Source organism: Neovison vison, chromosome 14 (genome assembly GCF_020171115.1).
Source record: "Neovison vison isolate M4711 chromosome 14, ASM_NN_V1, whole genome shotgun sequence".
Lineage (NCBI taxonomy): Eukaryota > Metazoa > Chordata > Mammalia > Carnivora > Mustelidae > Neogale > Neogale vison.
Window position 1 is genome coordinate 10395686 of NC_058104.1, and position 12621 is coordinate 10408306.

The following is a 12621-nucleotide window of genomic DNA, read 5'->3' on the forward strand; positions in this document are numbered from 1 at the left end:
CCAGGGCGCAGGCGCGGAGCCGCGGGGGCCGCTGGGAGTTGTAGTCTGCCCGCGGGACAGGAGGTCCGCGGGGCCGCTTCCTTCCGGTCGTCGCGCGGCACCGCCTCCAGAGTTCCGCCGGGTGCGGACGTTAGCGTCTGTCTCCAGGAGGCACGGACTCGGCCGGACGCCGGTACCGCTAACCGGCCAGCGCGGGCCGTGCCTCGTCGCCATGGGCCCTCTGTCGGCGCGGCTGCTCATGCAGCGAGGGCGTCCCAAGAGCGACCGACTGGGGAAGATACGGAGCCTGGAGTAAGAGGCGAGACGGGGGGCGACGGGGGTCCGCGGGGTCGCGGCCACACAAACAGCCTCCCGGGCCTGGGTCGCCGGCCGGTCGGGAAGTAAGGCTGGGGCCCTTGCCCACTCCCTGCCCGGCCCCGTTATCGCCCTGTCGGTTAGGCGGAGCCTCCGACACTCGGGCCGAACGCTGGGCTCCCGGGAAGAGACGGGCGGGCTGGGCCCCGAGTGGCCTCTCCCTGGAAGGGGTCCCGGCTGTGGGGGAGACAGCCCTGCGGAAGGGGTGTAGAGCAGCCTGTTGAGCTAGTTCTTGAGGCCCTGGGCAGCACGGAGGAGCCCCCTTAGAGGGTCGGGGAAAGCGTTCTGGGGGCCCAGCTGTAGACAGTTGTGAAGTGGTTACAGGATTTTAACGAGGCGCTAACGAGGCGCGGCTGCGGGCGCCAGAGGACCTCTGCCGTAAAAGCCTTCGCAGGCGCCCAGGACTGCCCCGGGTGAGAGGCCGGCCCACGCCGCTGAGCCCTCCCTGTCTGCCCCCACCCAGCTTGTCCGGGCTGAAGCTGCTCTCGGAGCACTTGGACCCCAAGCTCCTGAGCCGCCTGACGCAGCTCCAGGAGCTGGACCTCTCCAACAACCAGCTGGAGACGCTGCCCGCCAACCTGGGCCTGTCGCACCTGCGCGTCCTCCGCTGCGCCAACAACCAGCTGGGGGACGTCACTGCCTTGTGCCAGTTCCCGCAGCTCGAGGAGCTCAGCCTGGAGGGCAACCCCTTCCTGACGGTAAGTGGGGGCCCCCACCTGCCCCAGACCCAGGGCCCGCACTCCAGGGGGGCTGAGCCACAGCTTGGGGGGGGACACTGAGCCACTCTCCCTCATCCCCCAGGTCAGTGACAACCTGAAAGTCTCCTTTCTCCTGCCCAAGCTCCGTAAGGTCAATGGCAAGGACGCTTCATCCACCTCCTCTCAGGTGGAGAACCTAAACCGGGAGCTGACCAGCCGGGTAAGGGGGCGGACCCACGTCTCTGGAGCAGGCAGGGGGGCCTTGAGGAGCGAGCAACAGAATGGACATTTGGAGGACCCTGAGGGGGCGCTCCGGGGGCTCTCTGCCCTGACACTGAGCGGCGTCTGTCCCTTCGCCTGACCGTGTTGCTTTGAGCCTGGCTGTGGTGCTTGGCCTCTTTCAAGGAAGGTCCTGCTCTCCGGGAGTGCAGGCAGGGCCCAGCCAGGGACCAGAAACTGTACCGAGCTGCCGCCGCCGCCTTCTCCTCCTCCTCCTCTGTCTCCTCCTTGGGGCTGCTCTGCGTGTGTCTGTGCACGCACATTCTGTGTAGGTTTGTGCACACTGCCGCTAAGGCTGTAGTTCAGGGAGACTTCCAGGAGGCGTTGAAACGGAGACACCTGTGCCCATGAGATGGGAGGCAGGGGCGCCACGGAGGGTCCCGGAGGTCTGGGGTGGACTGGGGTTGAGTCTGGTCCCTCTTGTTCCAGGTCACAGCTCACTGGGAGAAGTTCAAGGCTGCGCTGAGCCCAGGCGAGGAGGCAGAGAAGGCCCAGGCTGACTTTGTGAAGTCTGCTGTCAGGGACATCCGTTATGGGCCTGAGTCCCTCAGCGAGTTCACCCAGTGGCGGGTATGACCTCTCCTGCTGTGCTCAGAATCTGTTTCCCCACCTCCTCGATTGGCTCCAGCTGCCCTAGAGGCCTCTGGCCATAAGGGGTGGTAGAGAGTGGGGTGGGTCAGGGAAGCGAGACTTATTGGTTGGAAAGGCCCTTTCCTGGGCACCTGGGTGGCTCAGTGGGTTAAAGCCTCTGCCTTCGGCTCAGGTCATGATCCCAGGGTCCTGGGATCAAGCCCCAAATCGGACTCTCTGCTCAGCAGGGAGCCTGCTTCCCTTCCTTTCTCTCTGCCTGCCTCTCTGCCTACTTGTGATCTCTGTCCGTCGAAAAAGAAAGGCCTTTTCCCACCTCAGGAAGCAGAAGTTCCCTCTGCCCCAGCATTTGGGAGAGGGGCCCGGGTCCCCTAGGACTGTATCTAGTTCCCCAATGTCCCCACCCCACGTAGGTGCGGATGATCTCTGAGGAGCTGGTGGCCTCTGGTGGGGCCCAGGTGCGTGAGGCAGACATCCCGGAGAGGCCTCCGAAAGCCCCAGCTGCCCAGGAACCCAGGGTAAGTGTGGTACCTTGGAACTCCCAAGGACTGCCTAGGGAAACTGTAGGGAAAGGGGATGGGGCGGAGGGTCCTGGGAATAAGCCCAGGAGACGGCCCCTGATGCCTGAGCTTGTTCACACTAACCCTGGGCCAGCCCTTGCTTTCTGCCCCTGTGAGAGGGTGCAGGCCAGCCTGTGATGCCGAGGAAGGAAGCGCCAGGCAGATGGGCCCGTGGCCCCCAGGCCCTCAGCCCAGCCCCGACCCCCTCCACAGGCCAGGCCCGTGGCCGTGAAACGGCCGGATGACGTCTCACTCAGCCCGTCTCCCAACAAGCGGGTGTGTACCTCCTCTTCGGTCTGCGTGGAGGGCAGCGCCCCGGGCTCTGATGACAGCCGGGTAAGCCAGCCGGGGGCCAGGGAGCAGCCGGCAGGGAGCACAGGCTGGGGCAGCTGTGACGCCCCCTCTGCCCCCACAGCCTGCGCTGGACCTGGAGCCCCTGCACTTCCTGCAGTGTCACAGCAAGAACAACAGCCCTCGGGACCTGGAGACCCAGCTCTGGGCCTGCGCCTTTGAGCCGGCCTGGGAGGAGGGTACAGCCACAGCGGGCAGGCAGGGCCAGGGCGAGCACCCCAGGGAACCGGCAGGACCAGCTGTCTAGACGGGGGGCCCAGGGACGCTACCTGGAGGGGGCCGCCTCGGTGGATGGGGGTCCTGGGAGAGAGACAGCCCCTGGAGCGCCGTCAGGGCCAGGAAGGACAGGCTGCAGGGGCGGACTTCGCAGACGCTGTGTTTACTGAGGCTGACCCTTCAAAACAGGGCACGCAGGGGCCACCTCCCAGACGGTGGCCACGTGCGGCGGGGAGGCTGTGTGTGTGATCGACTGCCAGACGGGCATCGTGCTGCACAAGTACAAGGCCCCGGGCGAGGTGAGGGCCTGGGGCCGCTCCTGTGGGGCGGGGGGCGGGGAGGGGGCGGCAGATGACTTGGTCCTGCTGGGTCTCGCTTCCCCCGGCCGGAGCTCGCTGGCAGGCCCTTAGTGACCCCACTCCCTGCCCCCCACCTTCGCCCCCATTCAGGAGTTCTTCTCGGTGGCCTGGACGGCCCTGACCGTGGTGACGCAGGCCGGCCACAAGAAGCGCTGGAGCGTGCTGGCGGCCGCGGGCCTGCGGGGCCTGGTCCGGCTGCTGCACGTGCGGGCGGGCTTCTGCTGCGGGGTCATCCGGGCCCACAAGAAGGCCATCGCCACCCTCTGCTTCAGCCCCACCCACGAGACCCACCTCTTCAGTAAGATCCTCTCCCATGTCCCTGAGGGGGCCCCAGCACCCCGTCCTGCCGTCTGGTACGGGAGGGAGTGCCCGTGGCTGGTGGGCGTCACCACGGGCCACCGGGGTCAGCTCCGGCCAGGCCAGAAGCAGGGTGGCTCGGTGGACGACTGACCGGGCTTTAGCTCCTGCCTTCTCCCCCTGACCCGCTCTGTGGCCTGGAAGCCGGGTGGCTGGGCCACCCTGTGACCTGGGTGCTAAGTGTGCCAAGCCCAAGAAGGGATGTGTGGGCCTGGCGCAGGCCGTGGTAGCAGAGAGATAGAGACTGGGGGCCCTCGAGTCTTCCGCCTCCCAGCTGTGGCCCTGCACACCTCGGCGGGGCGGGTGGCCTTGCGACCACGGTCTCCTCCTGGGACGGAGCCTGCTGGAGCGAACGGGGTCTCCTCAGAGCCTCCTCTCCCCTCCCCCACCTCAGCGGCCTCCTATGACAAGCGGATCATCCTCTGGGACCTCGGGGTGCCCACCCACGACTATGAATTCCAGGCCAGGTGAGGCTGGGGGCTGGCCAGGGGGCTGCCAGGGCCGACACGCCTGGGTCCGAGGCCTCACCATCTCCTCCCCGCCGGCAGCCGGCTGCTCACCCTGGATGCTGCGTCCATCCCGCTGCGCCTCTGCCCCGTGGCCTCCTGCCCCGATGCCTACCTGCTGGCCGGCTGCGAGGGCGGCTGCTGCTGCTGGGACGTGCGGCTGGACCGGCCCCAGAAGAGGAGGTGAGACTGGCCGGGGAGGCCTTGAATGCCGGCCTCAGAGCTGTGCAGATGCCTGACCCCCAGCACATCTGCCCGGGGCTGGGACTCCAGCCCCGCCCCACCCCGAGCAGCCAGGGGCGGCTGCTTTCAGGGGCCTCTCCATGGGGCTGGCCTGTCCCCACCTCCCCTAGTCCCTCAGGGACAGGTCCGTGCCCCCTTCCTCACTGCTGCTTGGCTCTGGGACCGGGCCGGGGCAGCTCTCGGAGCCGTGTTCACTTCACCTTGGAGGGGCGGTCGGGGAGGGTCCGGACAGGGATGAGGCCCCGGGAAGGCTCCTCTGTACCGCCCGGAAGGCTTGGGCCCGTGCTTAGGCGGGCCCCCTGCCCTCGTGCGGCCCACGGCCTTACAGAAGGTGGCCCGTTACTGCCCCCAAAGCGTAGTGTCGAGTGTGAAGGAAGGAGAGGGAGGGGACGATGAGGAGGGGAGTGGCGGCGGGTGGGCCCGAGCCTAGATCCCAATGGGGGAGCCTGCGGGCAGCAGGAGGGAAGGTGCTGGCACAGGGGTGGTCCCACCAGGGAGGTCCGGCCCAGCCTGAAGTGGGAGGACGCGCCACAAGATGAGGTGGTGGCTCAGGCCAGGGGACACGGCTCCATCTGCTGGGGCAAGACTGAATCTTGTCGCCAGTGCTGTGGACAGTCTGGGAAGACCTTCAGGGGCGGTGTGACAGCAGTGAGGCTGTGGGGGCAGGTAACAGCGTCGGGCCCAGCGGTGGCCTTTGTCCAGCCAAGTGCCTGTGTGGCCCCTGCCACAGCTGGGAGTGAAGCCCCAGGGCTTCCCCTGCTCCCCGCTCAGCGTGGTCTGGCCCCGAGCTTGGTGGCGGTCACCCCGCAGAGGTGTCTGCTTCTCCTTCTGTTGTCATGTGGCTACAAACGCCGTGTGACCCCGCGTGCACCTCCGTTGGAGACCGTGCAGCAGCCACTTGTTCCCCAGCCCTAAGTCCCTGCCTTTCCAGAGCCTTCCTGTCCCGTGCCAGCCTACACCCCGGCCGTACCGGCTCCCCTTCCCGGGCCCAGAACCCAGCTCCGTGGGCGCGTCTCCTGGCGGAAGCAGAAGGCAGATGGGCGAGGGGGGACCCAGTGTCTCCAGGAGTGGCTTCCTGGGCCGGGGGGTGGCTCAGCAGCACCTTCTGTCCCGCAGGGTGTGTGAGGTGGAGTTCGTGTTCTCCGAGGGCTCGGAGGCGGCCGGGCGGAGAGTGGACGGGCTGGCGTTTGTGAACGAGGATGTGGTGGGTGAGTAGACCCCGCGCAGGGGACAGCCTGGCCTCCTGGGAGCCGAGACAGGCCCTGGAAGGCCTCTGGGGGCAGCTGCTCCTGGGGCTGGGGGCTCCTGAGGGGCCCCCCCGGATACCATGAAGTGTCTAGAGGGGCCCCCACCCAGCTCTGTTCTCCCCCCAACCCCCAGCCTCCAAGGGGAACGGCCTGGGCACCATCTGCCTGTGGAGCTGGAGCCAGACGTGGGGGGCCCGCGGCAAGCAGTCCTCGCTGGCGGTGGTGGTGCTGGCGCGGCTGCAGTGGTCCCCCACCAAGCTGGCCTACTTCTCGCTGAGCACCTGCCCCGGTGAGCCCCCGCACCCCGCTGCCCCCTCACCCCCTGTGGCTGTGCCGCGCCCGGCCCCACGTCTCACTCTGAGCCTCTGGCAGATGAGGGCATCGTGCTGTGTGGGGACGAGGAGGGCAACGTGTGGCTCTACGACGTCCGGCCCCTCCTGAGCCAGCAGGCGCCGCTGCCCGCCGCGCCGCAGGCCCCGACGCAGGTAGGTGCCCTGCCCGCCCCCCCACCCGCTGCGGGGGCTGCTGAGCAGGAAGCTGGAGCCCCGCCCCCCTCTTTTGCCCCCCAGATCCTTAAGTGGCCCCAGCCCTGGGCCCTTGGCCAGATGGTGACCAAGACCATGGTGAACACGGTGGCGGCCAACCGCACCTGTACCTACCTCACGGCTCTGACGGACTCCAACATCGTGGCCATCTGGAAGAGACAGTAGCCAGCGCGGGGCTCCTGCCCCTAGGGAGGTGCGGGAGTTCTCGGGGTCCGACTTAACTTATTCCGCTCCGGGGCAAACGACCAGACTGTTTTTATCGGGGACTATTTTTATTAAACTCTCTGCGGTGTAAGAAGGCTGGAAAGCTGCTGCTTGGGGCCCTGCCTGGCGCGCCGACGCGGTGGGAGGCCGGCCGAGCCGCGAGAAGAGGCTGCCTGGCTGCCGCCCCGACGCCTGCCCTGGGTTCCCGAGAGCTGGTCTAGAGGTTCAGTCCCACCAGCTCCTCAGCCAGGAATCCGGGGTGCGGGGCCCGTCCACGATGGGAAACCAGTCCTCGGCCTCCGCGCGCCCCATGCACCTGCTGCCGCCGCAGCCCCCGGCCAGGCCTCCTGCTGCTCTTTATCAAGAAAGCGAAACAAACCGTGTGTAGGATACGCCGGTGGGGACGGGCTCACCAGGATGTCCCCGATGTTGGGGAAGCTGCTTTCCTCTACTGGGAGCTGAAAAAGGTTCCAGCGCAGGGTAGGCGCCTTCCCGCCGCTACTCGATGCCTTCCTGCTTGTCTTTAATGGCCACCTGAGGGGAGAGGGGCGGCGGCTGCTTAAAGGACCACGGTGAGGAAGCAGCCCCGTGGCCCCGCGCGCCCCCTACCCCACCTGCCCGAAGTGCAGGGGCCGCTAGTGGACATGGACAAGCCGGGGTCTCCCCCTACACCCAGGTCAGACTCTGATGCCCTCTGCGTGGACAGGTGTGACCACCCCTCTCGGCCTCCTTAACTGTGGGGCGCCAGCCTGGGACGAAGCTGCCCCCTACACAAACACCCCAGAAACGGCCAGGCCTTACCAGAGAAGGCTCGGGGAAGCAGGCCCAAAGGGCCGCAGGAGCCCCTGGAGCAAGCACTCCGGTTCCCACCCGTGCTTGCACCCAGCAGGCCCCCAGCCTTAACGCCCTACCCCTCCCTTCGTCCACGTCCTACAGAACTGCCTCCCCACACGCCCCCTAGAGCTCAGGACACTCTCCACGGGCTGTCCGGGCTGTGGGCACGAGGACCCCGCAGCTCCGGGTGGACCTAGCGCCGCTCCCCTGCATGCCCGGCCGCTCACCCGGAAGCGCTCCTCCAGCAGGGAGAGCTCGCTGATGAGGTCCGTGATGGCATTGGTGAAGGCCTCCTGTGGGCTGTAGTCCGGGGTGGTCTGCACCCGGATGATGATCTTGTGCTCCAAGGGATGGGGGACTTTGTAGCCGGCGAACAGCACCTGCGGGTCCTTGAGCAGCTGTCTGTGGGGGGGAGTGACACGGGGCACTGAGCCGACCACCCCTGGGGATGACCAGGCTCTAACCAAGGTCTCTTCCCACTGGGTTGAGGCCTGGAAGCCAGTACAGCTGGGGGCGCTGACCCCAGCCGGTTCCCTGCTCTTAATTTCTCCCCAAAAATCGACCAAGTAGGGGCGCCTGGGTGGCTCAGTGGGTTAAGCCGCTGCCTTCGGCTCAGGTCATGATCTAAGGGTCCTGGGATCGAGCCCCGCGTCGGGCTCTCTGCTCGGCGGGGAGCCTGCTTCCCTCTCTCTCTCTCTGCCTGCCTCTCCATCTACTTGTGATTTCTCTCTGTCAAATAAATAAATAAAATCTTTAAAAAAAAAAAAAAAATCGACCAAGTAAAACATTTCAAAAAAGATCTCATGGGGACGCAACACAGACACGCGCGTGTGCACAGCATCCGTGAGGATCAAGGACCCCACCCCAGGCAGCCCGAGTCTAGTAGCCAGACAAAGCCCAGGACGATCGTCTGCCAGCAATAAGGGCAGCAGGCGGAGAAGGCTCGGCCCTGGGCAGGTGGTGAACGGAAGCTCTCCGGGCAGCACAGGCTGGCAGCTGCCGCCCGCACCCCTGGGGCCCCATCTGCAAGGCTGGCAGCCTGAGTCTGCGTGCCATGCCCTGGGCCCACGGGGTCCTCCAGAGCAGCTCAGTCAGCAGCAGGCACCATGAGGGAGGGCCCTCGCATAGGTGGGGACACGGCTCCCAGAGCAGGGGAGCGGCAAGGCCGTAGAAGGGCCTGGGGGCACCACTGGCGTGGCTCAGAGTGGGAGTCACCCAGACAGAAGACCGCCGACCCCACATGTACACCGCGGAAAGACCCGGCTTCACCCATGGTGTCTTCAGCAGAGAAATGACAAGACCTTAGACCAGAACAGCGACCACATCGCCAACCTCCTAGCTGGTCAGGGCTACACTGGTGTAAACACGCACCCACCAACCCACATCCGCTGTCCACCGGGGCACCGGCTAGCCGCAGAGCCTCTCCCACCTTCTCCCCTCCTCCCAGAAACAGCCCGTCTCTGGCACGTCTGTCTGCGTGCGCCACGTGTCCCAGACATCATCGTCCCGAGGAGGGGTGGGTGGCAGCACCCACCGGACTGCCCTCCTGCTCCTCAGCACAGACAAGCAACAACCCACCAGCAGGCCCGCGTCTCTCTGGCTTGCCCCCGGTAAATCAGACACAGGGCGGTGTGATCCGATCTAGGTCAGCGTCACCTCAGAGAGAATAAACTGGAATGTGGGAACTGCCAGAGCAAACCCCCAGACCTTCCCGCAGCTCAGGGACTGTGGGAAATCTTCCAGAATGTGTGCTTTGCCTCAAAGACCCCCAATAAACGCTTTCCAAGAGCCTCTGGCGTGGAACTTACGATTTAATGATGTTTCCTAGCGTGTGGTCTTCTTTGTTGATGGTGAACAAACAGGCATTGGGTACCTTGGTGTCCTTGTTAATGGTAATCCTGGGAAGAGAACGAAGCACAGGTGAGGACGCCATCTCTTCAGCCATAAAGACCTCTCGGACTCAGAGCTGCAGAGGGGCTGATTCTGCAAGACCCTCACCTGCTCTGGACTGCTCCTTGGCACCAGTAACATTTTAGGGTCAGTAATTCTATTCTGTAGGGGGCTGCCTTGTACACCGTAGGATATGAGCAGCATCCCCCGGTCTGTACCCCCGAGCAGCACCCCCTTTGTGACTATCAGAACTGTTGGCAGACGTTGAAAAAGTCCCCTGGGAAGCAAAATGGCCCCAGATGCCAACCACTGTTCTCAAGGACGACGAAGAGGCTGGCAAGGGCTAGACTGCAGAGCCCTGCACACCAGGCTGTTAAGAAAAAGCCAGTGTTGGGGGGCGCCTGGGTGGCTCAGTGGGTTAAGCCGCTGCCTTCGGCTCGGGTCATGATCTCAGGGTCCTGGGATCGAGTCCCGCATCGGGCTCTCTGCTCAGCGGGGAGCCTGCTTCCCTCTCTCTCTCTGCCTGCTTCTCCATCTACTTGTGATTTCTGTCAAATGAATAAATAAAATCTTTAAAAAAAAAAAAAAAAGCCAGTGTTGGGGCGTCTGGGTGGCTCAGTGGGTTAAGCCTCTGCCTTCCACTCGGGTCATGATCTCAGGGTCCTGGGACGGAGCCCCACATCCGGCTCTCTGCTCAGCGGGGAGCCCGCTTCCCCCTCTCTCTGCCTACTTGTGATCTCTCTATCAAATAAATAAAATCTTAAAAAAGAAAAAGCCAGTGTTTCAAAGAGGGTCTTCTTCGTGCTGAGCCCTGGCCTAAGCACTTTCACTAAATTACCTCGTTAAGCTCCCCTCGGAGGAAATCCCGTGATTGAATACAGCAGGAAGCCTGTTTACCAGAGAAGGAAAACGGGCCTCGGGCAGCTTAAGTCACTTGCCCAAAAACATGGAGACGTTAAGTGAGGGAGCCGGGCCCAGGCGGAGAGACCAGGGGACCACATTCCCTTGCTCGCTGCAGACAAGGAGCCCTGAAAGCTTCTCACAGGCCAGTGAGGATCGTCCGAGAGCCGGAGAGCCAGCCCTTGGCTGCAAAGGCGGCGGCCAGGAGGCTGCCGGACACCCTGGCACTGTGGCGCCGGGCACCTGGTTCCCATACACAGCGCCACTTCCCGTGGGCCCAGGCAGTTCCCGAGCCTCTCCGCGCCTCGGGTTCCTCCTCTGCTGCACGGGGCCACTGACCACCGGCCCGCAGCGCCGGCTCAAGTCCGCAGACACAGTAAAAGCTCCTTCCGTCTCCCCGCTGTGGACGAGCCCGAGAAGCCCCAGGCTCCGCCCGCGACCCCCGGCCCACCCCTCGCCGGCTCCACTTACTTTTTCTCGCCCTCGAAGAGCAAGAACGACTCGAAGGCGGGAGGCGCGTTCATCCTAGCGCCGCAACAACCTCCAAAGTCGCGACAGCCGCCACCACCGCCAGCAAAGCCCTATACCACCACCTCTTCCGGGTTAGCGACTGCTTCCGGTGGCGGCTCCGCACGCCCCCAACGCCCTCCCCACCCGTGAAGTCCGGCTGCTTGCCGCCTAGCGGCTCGGGGGATGTACTGCAGGCGCGAGAAAAGCCCGGGGACGGAGTGGGGCGGGTGGGTCTGCGCACGGGTGAACCCGGTTTGCGTCCACGCGTTCGCGGCCCCGTAGCTGTGCTTGGGGTCCAGCTGGCAGCGCCCGGGACTGCTCTGTGCGCGGTACCACGTCCTCTCTTCACTCCCCGTGACCCTTCTTTGGAAATGTGCCCTTGGAACACCCAGCGCGGGGCCCTCAAGTGGAGAATGGAGCCGCGGCACAGGGGGGCCGGTGGGGGGGGGCGCGGGGGAAGCCTCGTGGGCGTCCGGGCCCCGATCGGGCCGGTGCGGATAAACCCCCCTGCCGAGGCTTCCTGCCACCAGAGGCCCCCTCTCCCCCGGCCGTGTTGTCGCCGGCTTGCCCAGTGGGCATGTGGCCTGATGAGCCGCTTGTCGGGCAGTCAGCGGGTGAGGGCGGGGGCCAGGCAGGTGTACCTGGCGGGGAGAGGAGCTTGGAGGGCCAAGCGCAGGAGCCCGCTGGGACCGGCGGGTAGTTTGCAGACCACAGTTTGTCCTCAGGGCTCCGCCACGCTGTCTGAAGGGGCTGGGTCTCCCACTAGCTGCTGGGAGGCTCCACAAAGGAAACCAGAAGCTTCCACACCACTTCCTGAGAAGAGCCATCCCCTATTTAAGCCTTGGTCCCTGGGCCAAGGAAGTGTCATTCCCCCGCAGACCCACACCAGCCTTGACTCTCCAGGCCAAGTGGTGGGAGATGGGGCTTCTTTAACTGGGAAGGGACATAAGGCACTGAGGGCATGGTGCCCTAGGGCTGGAAACTTCAACCCCCAGGCCATCCTGGCCAAGTCTGGGGCAAGTCTGCTATTAACTGGGCTGGCTGGGGGGAGCGGGCCTCACTCTCTGCCTGGTAGAACCCAAGGGGACAGCGGGGGGTACGTGGGCAATAGGCACAGTGCCAGGCACTTGCTGTAACCCCTCTTCAGGCTGCAGTGGCCACCCCACGCCAGGACCCTTCTGGAGGAGAGGGTGGAAGGTGTCGCCACTGGGTGGTTGTGTGTGCGTGCACATCCCCATCCTGGCTCCAGTGGCAGCCCCATAAAGGCAGGCCTCTCTTGCCCATTCATGTTCAGTACTAGGGCGCAGTAGACCCTCGGTGGGCTCTGTACTTCCTGACCACAAGGTCCTGGAAACCCAAGGAGGCTGAACAGGCATGAGGGCTTGTGTGAGGCTCCGAAGAAGGAGCCAGAGAACAGGGTGTTGGTGATGGGGGAGGGGCGGCACAGACTCAGCAGCCCCAGGGCCAGCAAGGGAAGGTGAGGCATGTTCAGGCTCTACCCTGTGAGGGATGGAGCAGTGGGACCCAGGGTTATGGTGGGGACAGCAGGTGGGGGGAGAAATGAGTCCCCCTGCGATGTGGGGGGGAGGGCAGACGGGACACACAAAGGCTAAGGCAGCGGTGCTGGTCGTTGGTCACCCCCAAGGAGCCACGAGAGTCCCCAGGCCCAGGCCCTCCACCGACCCCTGTCACAAGACCCCAGAGCCCAGCAGTCACAGCAGGTTTATTGTCAGCAACAGAGCACCAGCAAAGCTCTCCCAGGGCGCCCAGCCAGTGGCTGAAGGGGAGAGGGGGCGTGGCGGCCAGGAGCTAGGGGATGCTGAGGTCAAGGCCTGGGCCCCTGCGCTCCGTGTTCCCTCCCACCTCTCTGGGTCCAAGAAGCATCAGTTCCCCTGGGCTCGGGCCATCCTAGGGGTGGTTTCTGGCCAGGTCTGCCCTGGGAAGGAGGGAGGGTCCCTGGAGAGTTTGGACTAGCGCCAG

The 12621-nt window shown here is 65.0% G+C and overlaps 2 protein-coding genes across 4 annotated transcripts; one reads left to right on the top strand and one right to left on the bottom strand.

Annotated features, from left to right (window-relative positions):
* Positions 1–113: 113 nt before the first annotated feature.
* LRWD1 (leucine rich repeats and WD repeat domain containing 1) lies at positions 114–6598 on the top strand. Of its 3 annotated transcripts, none has more exons than XM_044232990.1 (15): positions 114–291; positions 818–1052; positions 1156–1272; positions 1761–1901; positions 2333–2437; positions 2693–2815; positions 2895–3009; positions 3236–3345; positions 3496–3703; positions 4157–4229; positions 4311–4451; positions 5628–5719; positions 5892–6047; positions 6131–6243; positions 6328–6598. In XM_044232990.1, the coding sequence occupies exons 1-15, from the start codon at positions 212–214 to the stop codon at positions 6466–6468; spliced, it is 1950 nt and encodes a 649-aa protein (XP_044088925.1). In that variant the 5' UTR covers positions 114–211; the 3' UTR covers positions 6469–6598. The 3 variants fall into 3 exon arrangements, with proteins under 3 accessions (XP_044088925.1, XP_044088926.1, XP_044088928.1); XM_044232991.1 differs by having other exon boundaries at positions 1156–1239; XM_044232993.1 differs by lacking the exon at positions 1156–1272.
* Positions 6557–10727, bottom strand: POLR2J (RNA polymerase II subunit J). The gene is made up of 4 exons (XM_044232994.1): positions 10603–10727; positions 9150–9239; positions 7569–7743; positions 6557–7041 (listed from the first exon to the last, which is right to left on the bottom strand). The coding sequence occupies exons 1-4, from the start codon at positions 10653–10655 to the stop codon at positions 7006–7008; spliced, it is 354 nt and encodes a 117-aa protein (XP_044088929.1). The 5' UTR covers positions 10656–10727; the 3' UTR covers positions 6557–7005.
* Positions 10728–12621: the final 1894 nt, after the last annotated feature.

Excerpts from the sequence above, each read along its gene's own strand:
- LRWD1 (XM_044232990.1), top strand. The coding sequence starts at position 212 with ATGGGCCCTCTGTCGGCGCGGCTGCTCATGCAGCGAGGGCGTCCCAAG. Across the intron at positions 292-817 it reads GGGAAGATACGGAGCCTGGA|CTTGTCCGGGCTGAAGCTGC; the intron begins GTAAGAGGCGAG and ends GCCCCCACCCAG. Across the intron at positions 3,010-3,235 it reads TGAGCCGGCCTGGGAGGAGG|GGCACGCAGGGGCCACCTCC; the intron begins GTACAGCCACAG and ends CCTTCAAAACAG.
- POLR2J (XM_044232994.1), bottom strand. The coding sequence starts at position 10,655 with ATGAACGCGCCTCCCGCCTTCGAGTCGTTCTTGCTCTTCGAGGGCGAG. Across the intron at positions 7,744-9,149 it reads CTAGGAAACATCATTAAATC|ACAGCTGCTCAAGGACCCGC; the intron begins GTAAGTTCCACG and ends TCCCCCCCACAG. Across the intron at positions 7,042-7,568 it reads TGCTGGAGGAGCGCTTCCGG|GTGGCCATTAAAGACAAGCA; the intron begins GTGAGCGGCCGG and ends CTCTCCCCTCAG.